Consider the following 20626-nt stretch of genomic DNA (forward strand, 5'->3'; position numbering starts at 1 on the left):
TCGAGGCAGGGCGGTGGCGCCTCGAGAGCGCGCCGGGAGGAGGGGCGGGGCCTTGGCGGGAAAGCCAGGGGCCGCTTCTCTGGCCCGCGCGGTCCTCCCACGTCTCACTGGTCCGGGGAAGGGGCGGGGCCCAGCCGTGGGGCGAGAACGGGGTGGGGCTCGCTGCGCCCGGGCTCCGCCTTCCGCCCCTCCTCCGCCTCCTCCCCTTCCCTCGACTCGCCCCTGGGGAGGGGTAGGGTGGGTGGGGATTCTGGGCGGGTGGCGGAGTCACTGTCGGCTTCAGCCGGGCTGCGGAGCGGACGGACGCGCCTAGTGCCCCGGGGAGGGGAGCCACCAGGAGTGGAGGTAGAGGAGGAGGTGTAGAGGAAGAGACGCCCTCTCTGCCGGGACGTCCCCCCGCCCCCCGAGGCTCTGACCCCAGGGGCTAGGGGCCTGACAAGTTTCTCCACCTTGGCTGCCCGAGGAGGCCGCTACCCTGGAGGGCCCTGAGCCCACCGCACCAGGGGCCCCAGCACCGCCCCGGTGGTCTAACGCGACAGTTTCAGGGACCACTGCAAGGTTTCCAGTGGCCTAGACCAGGAGCCCGGGGCCAGAGCAACAACCCTTCCGGCCACCTGCCTCGACTTCTGCCTCAGGCACCAGTCCCGGCCCCGTGCCTCCAGCCCAGGTGACATGCCGGTACTCTCCACGCCCAGGCCCTCTCGGGTGACCACGCTGAAGCGCACAGCTCTGGTCCTGGCCCTCACCGCCTATGGAGCCCACAAAATCTACCCCCTGGTGCGGCAGTACCTAGCTGCAAGCAGGGGCCCTCAGGTACCGGCAGGGGAGTCCACGCAGGACGTCTCTGGGGCCACGGCGGCCAAGGCCAGCGTGAACAGGGTGTTCTTGCGGCGGCTCTTGGGGCTCTTGCGGCTGCTCTTCCCCAGGACCCTGTGCCGGGAAACGGGGCTGCTGGCGCTGCATTCGGCCTCCCTGGTGAGCCGGACTTTCCTGTCCGTGTACGTGGCCCGCCTGGACGGCCGGCTGGCCCGCTGCATCGTGCGCAAGGACCCGCGGGCCTTCAGCTGGCAGCTCCTACAGTGGCTCCTCATCGCTCTCCCTGCCACCTTCATCAACAGTGCCATCCGGTACCTCGAGGGCCAGCTGGCCCTGTCTTTCCGCAGCCGTCTAGTGGCCCACGCCTACAGCCTCTACTTCTCCCAGCAGACTTACTACAGAGTCAGCAACATGGACGGGCGCCTTCGCAACCCTGACCAGTCCTTGACGGAGGACGTGGTGGCCTTTGCCGCTTCAGTGGCCCACCTCTACTCCAACCTCACCAAGCCGCTCCTGGACGTCGCCGTGACGGCCTACACTCTGGTTCGAGCGGCCCGCTCCCGTGGGGCCGGCACGGCCTGGCCCTCGGCCATCGCCGGCCTTGTCCTGTTCCTCACAGCCAACGTGCTGCGAGCTTTCTCACCTAAGTTTGGCGAGCTGGTGGCAGAGGAGGCGCGGCGGAAGGGAGAGCTACGCTACATGCACTCTCGAGTGGTGGCCAACTCAGAGGAGATCGCCTTCTATGGGGGCCACGAGGTGGGGCAGGTTGGGGTGCTGGGCACAGAGGAAAGCTCACAGCTGGGAGGCTGGGGGGCAGGCAGCCACGGACAGCGTGGAAAGCTCGGGTCTGGCTGGGGCTCATGCCGGAGGTGTGGGTGGGTCATAGAAGACCAAGACTGGGGATGACAGGGCCTTGGGCGGCCCAGGCTGAGGCACGGAAGCGGAGAAGCAGGAAGGCTGGGCGGGGGCTGCCCACATGCTCCAGGCCACTTCTGCTTCCTCTCCTCGGTGTGGTTGGCCTGGCCTAGGAGCTATGGATCCTAGCGGTTTCAGATGGTAGAGCTCCCTGCTTGCTCCACTCCTACAGCCAGCCAGGAGGAGGCTCCCGACCCTCCGCCAGCAGGGACTGTGGGACGCGGCCTGCTGCCTGGCCCCTCCTGGGCCGCCCCGGGCCCTTTGAAGGCCGGCATCTGGCCAAGCTGGTGGGCCAGGCAGGCTGGCATTATGGGCATGACTCAGCCCAAGCGGGGGTTAACGAGCAGCACCCAGCGCGGTGGCAGCGCTGGGCACTCGGGGTCAAAGCTTCCCCCCCGCCTTAGCCCCCAGGCCGGCCCCGGCTACCTGCTCGGCTGCCTCCCCAGGCCCCAGGCCAGGGATGCCCGGCCCAGACCGCCACCGCGGCGGGACGCACTTCCTGCCCGCCCGGCGGCCACCCTGCCCCCCCCCCCCCATGGCCGCCCTTCCGCCCAGGTCCCAGGCCTGCCGGGAGCCCGGCGCTGGGAAAGGTTACTCAGGGCCAATGTTCCCTTTATCTCGCCTTGGCCCCTCCCCTTCCTCGTGCCTGGGGCTGCAGCTGCCTCCGGCCCTGCTCTCTGCTACTCTGGTTTCAGTTCCCGAGGGCTTCTCCAGGGAGGGGCACAATGGTATCCACCTCCTGAAGGCCTGTGTGTCCTTCCTAAATGAGGTGGGCTCTTGTCCCTGGGGCTTGTCTCATTGGCTGCACGTGGGGCGGAGGCTGTGATTTAAAAAAAAAAAAAAAAAAAAAAAAAAAAAAAAAAGGGTTTGTCCCTGAACTCTGCAGTGGGGGCAGCCTGGGTGTAGGCCAGGCTCCAGATTAAGAGAAAATGCCTGGTCTGCAGCCACGACCCATCTCTCCCGCACGCTGGGCCGCAGGGCCTTGGCAGGCAGCCACGGCCTTGGGTAAGGCGCTTGGCACATTACCCGCAGCTACATTGTCGGCCCCGGCTGGCACTCCTGCCAGCTCCCAGCACGAGCCTGGATCGCCAGGGTGCTCCCTTCAGGAACCGGGATTGGGCTGGATGCAAAGCCAAGCGATGTGGCAGACGTGGATGGTGGGGGCAGGAGAGCCCCGGCGTGTGTCCACAGCCTACGTCTTTAGGCTGGACAGCAGTGTGGGGTGACGAGCCCTCACGGGTGGTGGGTTGGTTGCCTTTGCTGTGCGAGTATGTGGCTCACCCCAGTCTCAGCTGCTGATGCCCCTAGGGATGCTGGCCCAGGCTGGGGCACAGGTGACTGGCCGGCTGGAGGGCAGACATCACAGTATTCTGCTCTCTTTGGGATTTCGTTGAGGAGGCCGATCTAGTTTTCATTCAGGAGGTGGGAGCCTGTGCACGCACACACGCACGCACACGCGTGCACAGGCTCTTGCTGGCTTGACAACAAGGTAAACCCCTTAGTAAGTCAAAGCATCATTTATGAGAATCTGGTTCTCTTTTAACGGCTCTGCCAGCGTGGTCCAAATTCCCCACCTTTTGCTCCCTCCAAGCTACGCGAGCTCACGCACATCACTTTGCCACTTTGGGCTGGGGTGTCCTACGGTACAACGGACGTGAGAATACACGTTCGACAGCACGCGATGATTATCAAGTGGAGAGTCGGGTGTGAAGCACTTGGCAAAGGAAATGGTGCCAGGCTGGGCAGCTGTGGTCAGCCGGGGCGGGAGGGCAGGGCTGCGGCACACACCCCTGTACTGAGCCAAGGAATCTGCAACCTAATGGCCACCTGGCTGTGACCGGTTCCTGACACCCCTGGTTCCCGCTCCCTTCCCTCTCCTGCTCTCTTCTACAGACCCTGCACGGTCCCCTCTCCCCAGCGGTCCCCGTCTTGAGGTAGCCGGTGGTGGCCAGTGCAGGAACGGGGAGGGCAGGGCAGGGCTGGCTTGGGAGCCCACCGCCCGGGTTTCTGTAAGAGGACACAGCAGAGGGCCCTTGTCCAGAAGAACCTCGGGCAGGTCGGGGAGGCGGGGCCTCAGTAGGTAGCCGCTCTCTAAGCAAGTTCCTCAACACCAAGTACTGCCTTTTACTTTCCTGTGCTGACCTTTGCTTAGTTCAGGGTGGCACTCGCCGGCAGTTGCCCAAAGATGTCCCAAAGCCGCGCAGGGCAAAGAGAGGGGCACGGTAAGAGTCCCAACTAGACAGGTGGAAAGAATGGGCCTCCGAAGGTGGGGGCGGCAAGTCCCTTCTCTTCCTTGCCACTGGACCCCCGTACTATGACATCAAGTGGTCCCAAAGTTTGAAAACTGTCCCCTATAAACGTGGCCCAGTTGTAACCCCCAGCCCCTGACCTCGTCATGGCCATCAAATGGCAGGGCATGTATGAGCAGCGCTGGGAGACTTGTTGCCCCCCACGGTGGTCACCGGAAGGCCTCTCTCTCTGTCTCTCTGTCGCCCCTCCCCCACAGGTGGAGCTAGCCCTGTTGCGGCACTCCTACCAGGACCTAGCTTCGCAGATTAACCTCATCCTGCTGGAACGCCTTTGGTACATCATGCTGGAACAGTTCCTCATGAAGTACGTGTGGAGCGCCTCCGGCTTACTCATGGTGGCCGTCCCCATCATCACTGCCACCGGCTACTCCGAGTCAGGTAGGAGCCAGCTCTGGGAGGTGGGGGGGGGGGGGGGGGGGGGGAGGCAGGGACCCTGTCCTGTCCTCCTGGATCACTGAGTGCTAGGCTTGGAAGGACCAAGAGCTCAGCCGACCCCCCCCCCCCCGCCCCTTCTGCCATCATTCCTCGATGGCAACCGAGGTCCCACGGCTCCTGGCTGCCTTCTGCTCTGCGTGTGTCTCCGCTTCCCGGCATTTCACGCTCCTGGGTAGCACTCAGCTGAGCCCCGGGGACTGTGAGTCAGGGACAACGCATGTCCCTTTCTCAGGCCCGGGCCCCCTTGCCCACCTGGCCCTGTCCTCGGCTCACTGCAGCCTGCGAGTGGAGCGGCTTTCCGTGGGCCACCTCAGCGCTCGGGCCTTGGGTTTCCCGTGCGTACAAAAACTCTTGTAGGTTGCAGCAGTGGGTGTAGACCTCTGCCCTGTGGTCTGGGGTGGGGGTAGGGGACAGGAAGGCCTCCTTGCTTTTCACCTTAACTACGGGATCATCAGGATTCCCACTTTGTTCCTCTAACTGCCAGTCTTTTCGTGGTTACCGCGCACGGGAGAAGAGTAGCCCCTCCCCGCCCCCAGCCTTTAGAACATTCTCACTCAGGAAGGGACCAGCCGTGCTGATGTTTGAGGTAGCCCTGTGTCAAGTTTGCTTTCCTGTTGTTTTTATGCTCGGCTGTTGCTTTGTCGGGTCGATGTGGATTTAAATTCATCCCTATTTACCGATTTCTACGTCTTCTAAAAGTTCTTTCTGCAAGGCTTTCATCGTGGGAGCTTTGAGATTATTTTGTTGTTTCTTTCCCCCAAAGTTTGCTTGGGTGTGGGAGTCGAGGCGGACTGTTATTTTCTCTCAGCCTTTGTATGTTCACATTTTTTGATCATTCTGGAAAATGCTCAGTTGTTATCTTTCCCTATGTTGCCTGGTCTCGTTCTTTTACTCTTTCCTTCTGGAACTTCTGCTAGACATGCAGACCTTTGCTCTCCCCCACCTAGCGCTGTGCTGAATCCGGAAGATTTCCTCTGACCTCTGTGCTCACTTACCCATCACTTCGCCTTTCAGCTGCGTCCGATTTGAAGTGTTTTTAGTATATGTGTTGCCGAAGTGAGCGCTGATTTGAAGTGTTTTAAAATTTCAATGACTTTCTTTTTCTTTAATAATTTTTTCAGTTTATTTATTGATTTTGAGAGAGAAAGAGACAGAGAGAGAGAGGGAGAGAAGAGAATCCCAAGCAGGCTTTGCACTGCTTCTCATGAAACACGAGATCATGACCTGAGCTGAATGCTTAACCGACTGAACCACCCAGGCGCCCCTGAGTGACTATTTGTATAAGTTCTATTGGATTCTCTTTCACACAGAAATTTGAAAACAGAAATTTTCCTTTTTTTCTTCTTTCCTTCTTCCTTTCTTTCTTTTAGAGAGAGAGAGAGTACACATAGGCAGGCAGAGATGGGCAGAAAGAGACGGAATCTTTTTTTAAATTCTTTTAAATGTTTATATCCATTTTGGAGACAGAGACAGAGCATGAGTGGGGGAGGGGCAGAGAGAGAGGGAGACACAGAATCCGAAGCAGGTTCCAGGCTCTGAGCCGTCAGCCCAGAGCCCGACGCGGGGCTCGAACCCACGAACTGTGAGATCGTGACCTGAGCCGAAGTCGGACGCTCAACCAACTGAGTCACCCAGGCACCCCGAGTGAGAGAGAGAGAGAGAGAGAGAGAGAGAGAGGGAGAGAGAGAATCTTAAAAGAGGCTCCATGTTCAGCATGGAGCCCAACACGGGGCTCGATCCCACGACCCTGGGATCATTACCCAAGGTGAAATCAAGAAACCGACTGAGCCACCCAGGCGCACTGAAATTTTTCTTTTCAAATATGAATTCGAAACCGTTTCTAGAAGTGTCCGATTTCCTCGTCTTTTGGACTCCTCCTTTTACGCTCCACGGTCTCTATCCAACTATTTGATTATCTGAATTCTTGGGGCTCTAACTCGTGGTGTATTGTTTCCCCGTGGGCTTTGCAACCAGACTTCCGTGGGAACCCCGAGTGGTCTCACTGGAGGGGTAGTTGTCCAGTGCAGTGTGTGTGTGCTTTTGTTTGGGCCTGCACACCTGGCTAATTGGCCATTTGGAGGCCATTTCACGTTAGCTTCTCAGCTCGGGGAGGAGGGGCTTCTGAACTTGGAGGCAGTATTAATTTGAACTGCACACACACAATTACAGATTCTTAGAAGAGACCTTTTGTTCGGTGCACCTAGAGCCCCAGCTGCACAGAAGAAGCTTCCCTGTCTTCTCCCATCTCTGGAGATTTCACAGGAGTGCCTGGCTGCTGGCCCCTCCTTGTGCTCCTGGGAATTTCTCTTGTTTTCCTTGGAGCACAGCTCTGCTTTAAAAGGCGTAATGCTGGGGCTCCTAAGTGGTTCAGTCGGTTGAGCATCCGACTCTTTTTTTTTTTTTTTTAACATGTATTTATTATTGAGAGACAGAGCGTGAACAGGGGAGGGGCAGAGAGAGACACACACACACAGAATCGGAAGCAGGCTCCAGGCTCCGAGCTGTCAGCACAGAGCCCGACGAGGGGCTCGAACTCACAAACCGCGAGATCGTGACCTGAGCCGAAGTCAGACACCCAACCGACCGAGCCACCCAGGCGCCCCGAGCGTCCAACTCTTGATTTCAGCTCAGGTCATGATCCCGGGGTCATGGGATCGAGCCCCACGTTGGGCTCCATGCTGAGCATGGGGCCTGCTTAGGATTCTCTCTCTCTCTCTCTCTGCCCTTCTCCCCTGCTCACACTCACTCTCACTCTCTCTCTCTAAAAAATGAATGAATGAATGAAATAGTTCTACTTTGGGGTGCCTGACTGGCTCAGTCGGTAGAGCATGCAACTCTCGATCTCAGGGTCATGAGTTCAAGCCCCACAATGGGCATGGAGCCTACTTAAAATAAAGCTTTTTTTTTTTAATGTAAATAAATAAAATAAAAGGTGTCGTATTTTGGAGCACCTGGCTGGCTCACTCGGTGGCGTATGCGACTCTTGATTTGGGGGTTGTGTATTGGAGCCCCACGTTGGGTGTGAGTAGAGCTTACTTAAAAAAACAAATAGGGGCGCCTGGGTGGCGCAGTCGGTTAGGCGTCCGACTTCAGCCAGGTCACGATCTCGCGGTCCGTGAGTTCGAGCCCCGCGTCGGGCTCTGGGCTGATGGCTCAGAGCCTGGAGCCTGTTTCCGATTCTGTGTCTCCCTCTCTCTCTGCCCCTCCCCCGTTCATGCTCTGTCTCTCTCTGTCCCAAAAATAAATAAACGTTGAAAAAAAAAATTAAAAAAAAAAAAAAAAAAAAAAACAAATAAAATGTGGGTGCCAGGGTGGCTTAGTCGGTCAAGTGTCCAACTCTTGATTTTGGCTGAGGTCACGATCTGACAGTGGGCTCTGCACTGGGTGCGGAGCCTGCTTGAGATTCTCTCTCCCTCTCCCTCTGCCCCTCCCCCCACTTGCGTTTTCTCTCTCGCTCAAAAAAAGAAATAAAATACATTATAAAATTTCTGAACGTAAAAGGTGTCATGTGTTATGCAGTTCCGTAGTAAGAGAATTTTCAGTTATATGTAAAGAGAGGGAGGGGAGCCTGGGTGGCTCAGTCGGTTAAGTGACTGGCTCTTCATTTGAGCTCAGGTCACGATCTTGAGGTTCATGAGTTCAAGGCCCACATCAGGCTCCGAGCTGACCGTGCGGAGCCTGCTTGAGATTCTCTCTCTCTCCCTCTGTCTCTGCCCTTCCTGTGCGCGCTTGCGTTCTCTCTCAAAATAAGTAAAATAAACTTTAAAAATTTTTTAAAGAGAGAGAGAGAGGCTGACTTGTTTCAGAACCAGAAGCCTCTCTGATTCTCTCCCTATTTGTGTCTCTGCCTTGGGGCTTCTGAACCCTCCACTGTCTGTCCCCCTCTGGGTAAACCCCCAAGAGGAAGGATCTATTGGAGGGGGGTTACTGCTTTCTGCCGCAAAGGCCATACGGAAAGGGCGGCCTTGATTTAGACACACGTGCCAGACCCGGTCAGCACCCCTGGCCTGGAGCACGGGGACCCACCCACGAGGTGGCCTGTGGTTTCCGTGAAGAAGCGCCTGCAGCTACTTTCCTCTATAGCTGGCCGTGGGGCCTGTCTGGTCCCGAGGCTTCTCCCTCCTGCGAAAGCCTAGGACGTTTTGGAGCCCCTGCTACACCAGGCTTTGTGAGCAATTCAAAGAAGCGTGAGCTCTTGTCCCTGGCCTCACGGCACCTGTGAAAACAAAATACTCCTGCCCCCCTGTTCCCTCTACTTCTGACTCACAGCCCCCTTGTTCTTCCTCTGAAGCAATGCTTGTGCCTCAGGGCCTTTGCAGGTGACTGCTCTAATGTGCTTCCCTCTGATGACAGCACCCACCCCCCCACCGTCCTCTTCCCCTTCCCCGCCTCACTGCGGTCCTGACACTGAACACCCTGTCTACGCCACTTCTCTATTTGCTTTGTTGTCACTCTGCCACTTTAGGCTGTGTGCTCAATGGGGGCAGGGGTTTTTGTCCGTTTTGTCCTTGCTGCGTCCCCAGTCCCTGGTGGCTAAGTGAGGGCTCTAGGTGCTTCGAGGAGGCTGAGAGCGCTGGGGACCAATGGGAGGAGACAGATACTTCCCAATTGTCAAGTAGGGAAAATTTGGATACCTTTACCCTTCTGGCCTGGAGCTGCAAGCCTGGAGGGCCCAGAGGAGGAGTGGCCTTGCTGTGAACAGCAGTCTGTGTTCCGCTCCAGGGCCCTGGCGTTAGCTGCCTGAGTCTCTGCAGTAACCTATGGAGAGGTCGGTTAGTTCTGTCTCCAAGGAGGTGCCAGCTGTTGCCAGGATGCCCCCGGCAGCTGCACACCATTTCCCTGTGTGTGCAGTCACTGCCCAGCTCTTGGGACCTGTGAGGAGGAAGGCTTATGGCCCCCCTGCCTGTTGGGGGCTATGATCCCAACGATGGGAAGGTAGGCCCGGGACCACACGCTATCAGGATTAACAGTCCCGTCCCCTGGATTCCTGGGCCAGGCCCAAGAAAAGGCAACGCAAGGCTCTCGGGCCATCCGTCCCATCCATTTTCCACCGTGTGCTATTCTGGAGGCCGGCTGTCCCGAACCCGCCTCCCGCCCCTTCCCACCCCACCCCCGCCCATCATAACCCTAGAGTCCCCGGGCTCTTTACAGAATCTTCCTTCCCACCGCTTCAGCCCGGGAGCCTCTGCTTCCCCTGGATACCCCCAGCGGGCACTGTTCACTCTCCCACACCCCAGGACCCTCAGACTCGGCCTCCCCCCTTGCTCCCCGTCACCATTTCCAGAGCCTTCCTTGTGTAAAAGCCCTGCCCCCCTGAGAGCTCTAAGGATCAAGGGAGTCAAGTCCTCTGACAGGAGAGGACCAAAGTGCACAACCGTGGGCTCTAGACTGAAACAGACAAGCAAGTCAAGACAGAAACGGGCTCCTGGGGAGAAACAGAGCCATCGAGGATGGCCATGCTCACGGAGGCCAAAGAATGCAGCCTCGAGGGGAGAGATGAGGGAGAGATGGGGGGTGGTGATGGAGGTCCAAAAGGGACGCTCGTGTTGGAGAGGCCCCGGGGTACACAGCCCTGGGCGTGAGATGACGAGGTGCAGGTGTGGCCCTGAGAGGGGCTGCTGCCATCAGCGCGGGACACGGAAGGAGGGCAGTTTCGGGGGAAGGAGCAGACTGTGCCAGAGAAGAAGGCCAAATGCCTCGTGGCTCATTTTCTCGCCCCCGTTATTGAGATGTCGTTAACATACCATACAATTCAGCCTTTTAAAGGGTACAATTCAGCGGTTTTTAATATATTTGCAAAATGGTGCGACCGTCGCCACTGTCTAAGTCCAAAACGTTGTCATCGCCCCAGAAAGAAACCCTGGACTCCCCATCCCTCCCCCCGCCCAGCCCCTGGCACCTACACCTCTTTCTGTTCCCGTAGATGTGCCTCTGGGGGACATTTCTCATAAACGGAATCATTCAGCATGTGGCCTTTTGTGCCTGGCCTCTTTCGCTCAGCATAGCACTTTCGAGGTTCAGCCACATTGTGGGATGAGTCAGTGCCTCACTGCCTTTCGTGACTGAATAATATTCGTATGCATACGTACGTACATACACCGCAGTTTCTTTCCTACCCCTCCGCTGATGGACGTTTGGGTTGTTTGCACCCTTTGGTGATTGTGAATAACGTTGCCGCGATCATTTGTATACAGGTTTCCGTGTGAACGGATACTTTTGTTTCTCCTGGATACATGCCCAGGCATGGGATTGCTGAGTTTTCCGGTAACTCTATGTTGAACTTTTTGAGGAAGTGCCGAACTGTCTTCCAGGCCGGGCCATTTTACAGCCCTCACAGCGGTGTGTGAGCCCATCTTTTCTCTTCCTCACCAACACCTGTTATCATTTCTGTCTAATTCTAGCCGTCCTAGGGCATGTGAAGTGGTATCTCACTGTGGTTTGTTTTTTTGTTTTTAGTTTATTTATTTTTGAGAGAGACAGAGACAGCGTGAGCGGGGGAGGAGCAGACAGAGGGGAAAGGAGGGAGAATCCCAAGCAGGCCCCACGCTGTCAGCACGGAGCCCAATGCAGGGCCCGAACCCACAAACCCGTGAGATCATGACTTCAGCCGAAACCAAGACGAAGCCAGCCAGGCGCCCTTAGCTGTGCTTTTGATTTCTATTTCTCTGGCGACTAATCGCGTTGAGCATCTTTTCACATGCTTATTGGCCGTTTGTAGATCTAAGAAATACAGTAGAAATGCCAATTCAGATCTTTTGCCCATTGTCTAACTGGGTTCTCTTTGTTTTTGAATTTAAAAAGTCCTTTGCAGGAGCGCCTGGGTGGCTCAGTCGGTTAAGCATCCGACTTCGGCTCAGGTCACGATCTCACAGTCCTTGGGTTCGAGCCCCGCGTCGGGCTCTGTGCTGACAGCTCAGAGCCCAGAGCCTGCTTCGGATTCTGTGTCTCCCTCTTTCTCTGCCCCTCCCCTGCTCACACTCTGTCTCTCTCAAAAATAAATAAAACATTAAAAAATACATTAAAAAAAAGAAAACGTTCTTTACATATTCTGGATACGAGACCCTTATCAGATACGTGATTTGTGAATATGTTCTCTCAGTCTATAGGTTGTCTCTGCACTTTTTTTGTTTTCTTTCAGTGCCCAAAAGGTTTTAATTTTGATGAAGCTCATTTATCTGTTTTCCTTTTGTCGTCTGTATTTTTGGTGTCATATTTAAGGAGCCAGACCTAATCCCAGGTCACAAAGACTTAACGCCTGCTTTCTCCTGAGAGTTTTATAGTCTCAGCACGTACGTGCAGGCCAATGCTCCGCTTCGAGTTAGTTTTTGTGTGTGGTGCAAAGCAGGGGTCATTCTCTGGCGAGTGGGTACCCGCCTGTCCCGCACCGTCTGCCAGGGAGACTTGTCTTTCCCCTAGTGGGTCAGTTTTGATTCTCCACTGTCCCCTCCCTTCTTCCCACTGTGCTCCATAGACTCAGAGGCAGTGAAGAAGGCCGCCTTGGAGATGCGGGAAGGGGAGCTCGTGAGCGAACGCACAGAAGCCTTCACCATTGCCCGCAACCTCCTCACCGCTGCCGCGGATGCCATCGAGCGGATCATGTCGTCCTACAAGGAGGTACCCCCCCATCCCAGCCGCGCGCCCCTCTCCGCTGTGCCGCCCACCCCACCCCCCAGCCGGCAGGGTCTGAGCCAGCGTCACCCTCCCCACAGGTGACAGAGCTGGCCGGCTACACGGCCCGAGTACACGAGATGTTCCAGGTGTTCGAAGATGTCCAACACTGCCGTTTCAAGAGGCCTGGCGAGCTGGAGAGCACTCAGGCAGGAGCCGGGGCTGTGGCGCGCTCTGGTGTCCGCGTAGAGGGGCCCCTGCAGATCCGAGGTAAGGGCACCCTCCCCGCAGACACCCCCCCCCCCCACCCAGAGGGCAGCATCTTCGAGCTGCGCCCCAGGGAGGGACTTCCCCCGGACTGCTGTGGCCGCCCCCCCCCCCCCCGCAGCCTTCTTTCCCAGAGCAGTAACCGCTGGCCAGCCCCTCGCTTGCCGGCTCCTTCCCAGTGCCCTGGCTGAGATTTCTGTTATTTCTCTTTGCAAAAGAGGGGGACGCGGTCCCCGAGTAGAGGGGACCACTCCCCCGTGTGGGCAGCAAGAGAAAGTTCAAGACTACAGCAGAGGCCACGATGCTGTGGAAGAGGGGCCCAAGCGTTGAAGCCGCCATTAAAATGGTAGCAAGAGCAGAGGGCTTTACGGAACAAGGCTGGACTCCGTGCCTCAGGTTCCAGAAGCCACAGAACTGACGTCGCCCCTCCCCTGCCCAGAGCTCGGCACCAGACACTGGTTGGGGGTGGACTTCCGGAAGACCCAGCATATTCCCAAGGGGGCCCCGGACCACACACTGGCGTGCTGTGAGCGGGCTGGGGGGCACATGGAATCCACCAGAAGTCAGAGGGAGTGCTACTGCTCTCTCCATTCCTTCGTTGCATTCTCTCTCCAGGCCAAGTGGTAGATGTGGAACAGGGAATTATTTGTGAGAACATCCCCATCATCACGCCCACGGGAGAGGTGGTGGTGTCCAGCCTCAACATCAGGGTAAGTCACGTGGGGGACAGGTGGGGGGACGCCTGGCCCAGAAGTGTGGGCTGGGCTGGGCTGAGCTACCCTGAGCCTGGCCTTCTGCATCTATGAGCCCCCAGTCCTTGGTGTCTGGCCTGCCGGGCCTGCATACGTTGTCAGTCCCCGGATGTACTTAGCAGGCGGGCTAAGGTCAAGTTGAGAGGCCAGCGTGTCCCTGACTATTGGCTCTGACGCAGTGGAGTCAGAGCTCATCAAAGCGACTAGCGACTATCAGGAGTGGCCGAGGGTCACCCGAGGGCTCCTGGCCCCATCCTTGCCACCCTCCCCGGCTCCATCCCTGAGAAGCCTGGGACTTGGGGACTCTGGCTCAAGTCCAACTATGGTAAAATAGATTGCTCCAGTGACCTGGGCTTGGGGTCCCCCCATCTGCTTTGAGAAGCCCCCAGTGCAAGTGTGTGCGGACTTCAGCCTGGCCCGCTGGGAGGGCTCTCAGCCACTACAGAGGCTATCTGGTGGCCAATACCCACCAGTCACCTTGTCCCTAGCCAGAGCTTTGGACAGGGTCAGGGAACGATAGGATAAAGGAGAGACCTGTTGGCAGGGGTGGGGGCAGGGGGGCAGGGTGAGAAGCGAGAGGGAGTCATTCATTCATTCATTCATTCATTCATTTTTTCATTCGTTCAACCGATATTCCCTAAGCCCTGGGCTGGGCACTGGGAACTAGAGGTAAATTGGAGGGGCCCTGCCCTCTGGGAGGCCCCACTCTGGGGCCCCAAAAGTATTACAAAGGTCCCCAGTTAGCTGCCCAGGATCCCGTGTGGGCCACAGTAAGGGTAGTCCCATGCCTGTGGTGTACGGAGGTCACCTGAAGCTTCACCCAGGAGCCTCGGGACAGGTGGGCTGCATGATGAAGGCCTCCCCCTAGGGCAGGCAGAAGAAGGCCATGAAGTGGCAGGAGCACAGAACTAAGGGACCTCAGGGCCGGGTCCCGTAGAGGCCTCGTGCACCTGGCCGCAGAGCCGGACCGGCAGGAGCCATGGCCGGGCCGGGGGTAAGTGAGAAGAGGCAAGTGCCTGGGGCTCCTTTCCTTGGCCTGCTGGGAGGGCCCTGAGAGCCAGTTGGAGGCGGGCACATTTCGTCACCCCAGGCAGCACAGGATCGCCCCTGCCTGTGGTCACTCTTGCGGCATGGCAGGAAGCCACCGATGATTGGTTTGCCCAAGGCAAACGATCTCCAGGCAGGCCCAGTGACAGCCAAGTAGGCCAAGACTGGGGGCCCTGGCGAGCCAGGGCGCAGCTGGTTAGAGAGCATGGCCAGGCGAGAAGGGGTGACCGTGGCGGGGGGGGGGGGCGGGGGGAAGAGCAGGGGTGGGTGGCTAAGCAGAAGCTGGGCTCCGGGACTAGAAGACGTTGGGGAAGAGAAGGAAGCGGTTCCCAGTCGTGATCGCCCAGGCGCAGAAGTGGGACAGGGGCAGGGAAGGGGACCAGAGAGGCATCTAAATTTAATTAATTATATTTGCAAAGACTCTGTTTCCAAATAAGGTCACATTCTGAGTGAGGTCTTGGGGGGTAGGGCTCCAACGTGTGCATTTGGAGGGACCCCCGCTCAACCCCCAACGCCGGCGCACTCAGGCCACCTAGGGACTTACGTGGGTCAGCAGGAGAGCGGTGCCACCATCAGTCACGCTCTGAGAGAGTGGAAGTTAACGTGGCCTTGGGCGGGGGGTGGCGGGGCTGTAGGTTGGGAGCTGTGCCCGGGTGCCCTGGCTTCATGCCCCGTACTCTCCCCTGCCTCCCGAGGACGGTGGTGTCCCTGCCATTTGACCCCCTCTTTCCTGCACATGCACCCCCAGGCTACCCCCCCCCCCCCAGCCCGCAGCAGGCGTTTCTATAAGGCCAGCAGGCATCATGGAATCGGGTGACCGGGGAGCCTGAGGCCTTGACACTGAGGCCGGGGGTCACAGAGGCATCTTCCCAGCACCCTAGGACCTGCGGGGACAGTGAGAGGACCACGGAGGCAGGAGGACTGGCCAGGCATGAGGAACAGAGTTGGGAGTTTGTACCGTCCACCTAGAACTCGAAGGAAACTGCTTTTCCCAGGACAGTCCCTCACGGGAAAGCGAGGGACAGCGACGCTACTAGGACAGCGAGCACACGGGGACTCCTAGCGAGGCGGGACGGCATGGCAGAGGGGGCGACGTGGACTTTCTGAGGCCTTCCTCATGCTGGCCCCATGCTCTCCGGCACGTGAAAGGAGCTTAGGGGACAGGCCGGGACCCAAAACAGGCATCGGGTGAGGGCTCTGGGCGCTGGACCTCATGCCTCGGGCCCTTGGCTGGGGGAGCCCCTGAGTGTGGGCCACGGTCAGAGGAGGGAGGGCCCCCCCCCCCCCCCCGCGGCCCTGCCTCTGCCGGGGGCCCCACGCCGCGCTGCTGCCCCCACAGGTGGAAGAAGGCATGCACCTGCTCATCACGGGCCCCAACGGCTGCGGCAAGAGTTCTCTGTTCCGGATCCTCGGCGGGCTGTGGCCTGCATACGGCGGCGTGCTGTACAAGCCCCCGCCCCAGCGCATGTTCTACATCCCTCAGAGGTGAGGGGGAAGGGGGCCCGGCGCCCAGCTCTGCCCCTGCGGCCCCCTCCTGTGGGACCCACCGCCCAGGAGCCAGCAGAGCTTGGGGCATCGGGAGAGGATGGCAGCATTCTGCCCCGGAGTCCAAGGGCCACAGCGCCTCCACCCACTGCCCCGCCCTCGCCTGCCCACCCGCCGCACGTGACTGTGTGCGCACAGAAGGGGGGGGAACCGTGTGTCTGTGCGCGAGTGGGTGTGTGTCTGTGCACGTGCGTGAGCGTGCCAGATGTGTGAGCACGCGCTTATGCACGCGGGGGGACTGTGCACAGCACGTGGTGCGCGTGCATGGGGGGGGGGGGGGGCACGGTGTGAGCACTGCCCGGATCACTTTGCGGAAGGGCCTGTGGGCTTCGAGTCAGCCCCGAGTCCAGCAGCCAGCGCCCTTGACGGGCCGTCGGTGGGGGTGGGGGCAGAGCCCACTCTGGCACAGGCTGTTGGTGGGGGGAGGGGGTGACAGGACCCATTAGGGCACGGGCCGTCGGTGGGAGGGGGCGGGGAACACGGTCAACCCTGCCCTTAGCGGACGCGAAGCTTCCCCGCAGGCCCTACATGTCCGTGGGCTCCTTGCGAGACCAGGTGATCTACCCAGACTCCGTGGAAGACATGCGAAGGAAAGGCTACTCGGAGCAGCACCTGGAGGCCATTCTGGACATCGTGCACCTGAACCACATACTGCAGCGGGAAGGGGGTAAGGGAGGGGGTGGCCCGTCCCCCCTATCAGCGCCAGGGAGTGAGCCACCTATCAACTGCCCTTTGGCCCAAGACTGCCAACCGGCCGCCTCCCTCTCTCCCTGAGGGCTAAAGATAGTCCCTGCATCCGGGAGTCCAAAGTGCTAGCGCCCTGGAACGCCCCAGCTGGGGGGCGGAAGTCATGAGGCAAGGGCGGCCAGGCCCAGCGGGAAGCGTGCGATGGGGGTGCTCACTTTTGGCCCGGATCACCTTGTTCGGGCCGTCGGGCTCAGGGGCAGGGAGGCTCCTGTGGGCCAGGCAGGGAGCCCAGGCTTTCCCCGACAGTGAAGGAAGCCTTTGGAAGGCTCGAGGCAGGGAAGTGACAGGTCTAGCGAGAGGACGGAGCCACGGGTGGAACGTGTGCCCAGGGTGTCCGTGCAGAGCGCCTCTAGCACAGGGAGCAGGACGCAGCCAGAGGGGACGCTTGCATTTCCCTCTTGAGCCTGGGAGGCGCCGTCCCCTGGGAAGGAGACGGCAGGAGTGGAGGGACAAGCTGGTAGCCCAGGGCTGCGGAGCTGCTGGAGGAAAGGGAGGTGGGGCTGGGCTCAATTTTCTTCCTGAAATCTGAGAGCCTGGGCTGCGCTTCCTGCCTCGTCACTTGGGGACAGCTTGGCCGTAAGCAGTGACCTCACCTCTCGAGACTCTTCCCCTGCAAAAGGGGACAGCTCCCTTAGCACCAGCCTGACACAAAATCCACCTTGTAAGGACTCATGGCAGGTGTTCAGGGCACAGCAGATGATTCATGAGGCTTCTTCCCAGATGTCGTCGCCTGTGTCACAAAGAGGGCTGGAGGTGGTGGATTTGGGGGGGGGGGCAGCTCCTCCTGGGCCTGCCCTGGTGGCTGTGGTCCCCCCAGGCTTCATCCCCGGCTTGCCTGTGTCCTGGTCAGCCCTCTTCTGTTCCAGCGGCCCCGCGCCGGGGGTGCACCCCTCCTCCTGTCTTCTCTGGCACCCCTGAGGCCTGCCGTCACGACCTATTAGCACTGAGTTCAGCTGTGAGCAGCAGAACCCCCTTCCCCGAACGAACGTCAGCAAGGTCGTTCACAAGTTTACCTTACCGGGACATAACAGTCCTGAGGAAAGCAGGCCACCACCGAGGGAGGCAGCCCTGCGCTGTGAAAGGTCCCTCAGGTCGCTCAGCTGTGTCAGCCTCCGCCACGGAAGCCACCTCGTGGCCCAAAGATGGCTGCTCCGGCTACCACATAACATCCCAGGCCGTGGCTTGGAGAAGGGGGGGAAGGGCCAAGGGCACATGCCATGTGTCTTTTAAAGAAAGTTCCAGAAGCTGCCACATGTGTAACACACTTACACGCGTCGGCCAGAAATCAGTCACCCGGTCGCCCCTCACCTCCGGGCAAGCTACGGCCTCAAGGCAAGGTATGGAGTAGAGGCTTTCTTGTGGCTGGGCGTGCGCCCTGACCAAACTTCGAGTCCCGAGGGAGGACCGAGTGGAGGTAGTTGCTTCTGCTCAGACTCGCTAAGGCACTGGTGACAGGCAGTGACGAACACCCAGTCCCCGTGGGTGAGGACCCTTCAGGAGACGCGGCTGCAGTCATCCGTGGGGCTGTGCCACGACCGTCTGCACAATTCTGATCACGTCTTTTTGGGCTATTAAAGTCTTACCTCCAGGTAGGGAAGTAGGCAGGACACACGTACCCAGTGGCCAGCCTTCTCCAAAGTCAAACATGCCACCGTATTCCACTCTCACCAGCCTCTCCGGCCCCTCCCACGTCCCCCGGGTCTGGGCCCCTGCTGACGCCCAGCCCTTGCTGAATCCAACAGAACCCCCTTGTGCCCCGCCCAGGTTGGGAAGCCGTGTGTGACTGGAAGGATGTGCTGTCGGGGGGCGAGAAGCAGAGAATCGGGATGGCGCGCATGTTCTACCACAGGTGAGCTGGGCTGTCCGCGGCGCTCGGGCTCCCTCCCGCACCGAGCCAGCGGCAGAGCCGAAAGCGCAGCCTGGGTGATCCCAGCACGCTGGGCGGGACAGCCAGGTGCCCCGGGACCATTCGGAGGCCTCACCGCGGGCTCGGATTGGCCCCAAAAAGCAGAATCGGGGTTTGCACTGGGGCGGGGCAGGCCGAGGCTTCTGCACAGGAGGATCCACAGCCTAGCACGTTGGGCCCTGCCCCCAGGCCCAAGTACGCTCTCCTGGACGAATGCACCAGCGCCGTGAGCATCGATGTGGAAGGCAAGATCTTCCAGGCGGCCAAGGACGCTGGCATTGCGCTGCTCTCCATCACCCACCGGCCCTCCCTGTGGTAGGTGCCCTCCCTTCCCTCCTGCATTCGGCACCCCCGGGGACATGGCGGTGGGGCGGGAGGAGGGTGCCAAGCGTCTCCTGCCGAACAGCCTCTGCCCCTCCGCCCCCGTCCCTCTCCCGGCCTAGGAAGTACCACACGCACTTGCTGCAGTTTGATGGGGAGGGTGGCTGGAAGTTCGAGAAGCTAGACTCCGCCACTCGCCTGAGCCTGACTGAGGAGAAGCAGCGGCTGGAGCAGCAGCTGGCCGGCATTCCCAAGATGCAGCGGCGCCTCCAGGAGCTCTGCCAGATCCTGGGCCAGGGCTCTGGGGTCCTCCAGGGTGCCGCCTCTCCCTGAGCCCCGGGACCACGTGGAGGAAAGAGCAGCACCCGGCCGCTCACCCCTCCAGCCAGCCCTGCCGCAGGCCCACCCCGCATGCCTTTCCCTCCCGGGCCTCCTGGCCGCCAGCGAAAGCACGCGCCTGTCCCTGCGCCCCCTTCCCCGGGCCGGGCGGGTGGTCCTTTCTTCTCTTCCAGGAGGGGGTGGGGGTGGAGGCGACACCCCCAGCTCGCACTGCCTGGCATTTGTGGGGCCCTGCCCTCCTGACACCGTGGTCCCCCTTCTTCCCTCCTCTTCAGTCCCTCGGAGACCCCACGAGGTCCCCCCGGATGGCCCACCGAGGCTCCCATCCCACGGGATGCCCTTCCTGCCATAGGAACGGGCGAATGGGGCCCACAGCCAGAAGGGGCCCCCAGTGTGAACCCCTTCTCCCCACCAGTTGTTTCCAGGAGCCCTTGGGAGGAAGCGCACAGTATTTCTTAGCAAGCGATGACAAGAACGTGGTCCCTGTCCTCCTCGGCCCCTAGCCTTCTTTCCTCCTACAAGCTAATTTATTGGATCCCTGTTTGTAGCCATCTCGATTGCCAACATGGGCACCCTGCCAGCAGCGCAGGCGGCCCGGGCCACGGTCCTTCCGCAGGTGGCCTAGCCATTGAGCCAGCCCCCAGAGGCCCTGTGCCCCACCAGCCCACACTGCCGGCCACCTCCGGGGGGGTGGGGGTTGCAGATCAACAATGGGGGATGACTGCTGGGGCTGCCGAGCATGAGGGCACCTCTGCGCCCAGCTCAGTGCCAAAGAGGGGTCAGCCAGGGGAGCTGTCTCTGCAAAGCCAGCACCCACCCAAGAGGGAGACCCCACCACAGCCACCACCGCATGTGCCTTTCCAGGCCCTCAGCCCTCTGGCCGGGGAGCCTCCCTCAATCCCTCAGTAAAAGCCTCCCACAGAAAGTGCAGTGGTGTCGCCTAGCCTCTTTGTGCGGCAGGGCTTGGGGGAGAGGCGGAGCGGGCATCAGGTCGCCTGGGCTCGAAGAATAAACTTGACCCCCACCCAAACGCACAGCTCGGCGTAGTCTCCTGGGGACATGCCGAGGAAGGAGATTTAGCAACATCTCCCAGACGTACTGGCTGAGCGCCAACCGGAGTGCAGTGCAATCCCGGCCTCACAGCGCTGGGGTGGAGGGGAGGGGACTGACGCCCAATCCCTGCAAAGTGGGCAGAGGGAGGGGGCCACAGAGGAGGAAGCGTCCCGACGCTGCTGCTGGCCTCCGGGCGGCAGGGAAAAGACGGTTCCAGACCTTCTAGGAGGAGGGAAGGCTGGTGCAAAAGCCCAGAGGTGAATCAGGAGCCAGACGCGGGACGTCAACGTGATGCAGAGGGCAGAGGGAGGGAGGGGCTGGGGCCACGCTGGGGAGCCTGGACTTACCTCGGAGGCTACGACGAGAAGAAGCCAGCAAAGGGTTTTCAGCAGGAGAGAGGGAGGCGACCTGCAGCTCCGCTTATGGCAGGTGTGTGGAGGGCTGTTTGGAAGGAGGCAAGAGCGCGCAGCTTGGTCCCCGTCCCCTGCGGGTAGCCAGGGAAATGGGGCTCCCATACCACCCAGCACGTCTACTCCTGGCTTAAAGCCCAGCCAGCTGAAAACAGA

The 20626-nt window shown here is 59.8% G+C and overlaps 1 protein-coding gene across 1 annotated transcript; it reads left to right on the plus strand.

The window, feature by feature from the left end:
• Positions 1–230: 230 nt before the first annotated feature.
• On the plus strand, positions 231–19937 carry ABCD1 (ATP binding cassette subfamily D member 1). The gene is made up of 10 exons (XM_045473166.1): positions 231–1572; positions 4238–4418; positions 11947–12089; positions 12185–12353; positions 12966–13060; positions 15489–15634; positions 16216–16361; positions 18206–18290; positions 18537–18662; positions 18791–19937. The coding sequence occupies exons 1-10, from the start codon at positions 673–675 to the stop codon at positions 18999–19001; spliced, it is 2202 nt and encodes a 733-aa protein (XP_045329122.1). The 5' UTR covers positions 231–672; the 3' UTR covers positions 19002–19937.
• Positions 19938–20626: the final 689 nt, after the last annotated feature.

This window comes from Leopardus geoffroyi, chromosome X (assembly GCF_018350155.1).
Source record: "Leopardus geoffroyi isolate Oge1 chromosome X, O.geoffroyi_Oge1_pat1.0, whole genome shotgun sequence".
NCBI lineage: Eukaryota > Metazoa > Chordata > Mammalia > Carnivora > Felidae > Leopardus > Leopardus geoffroyi.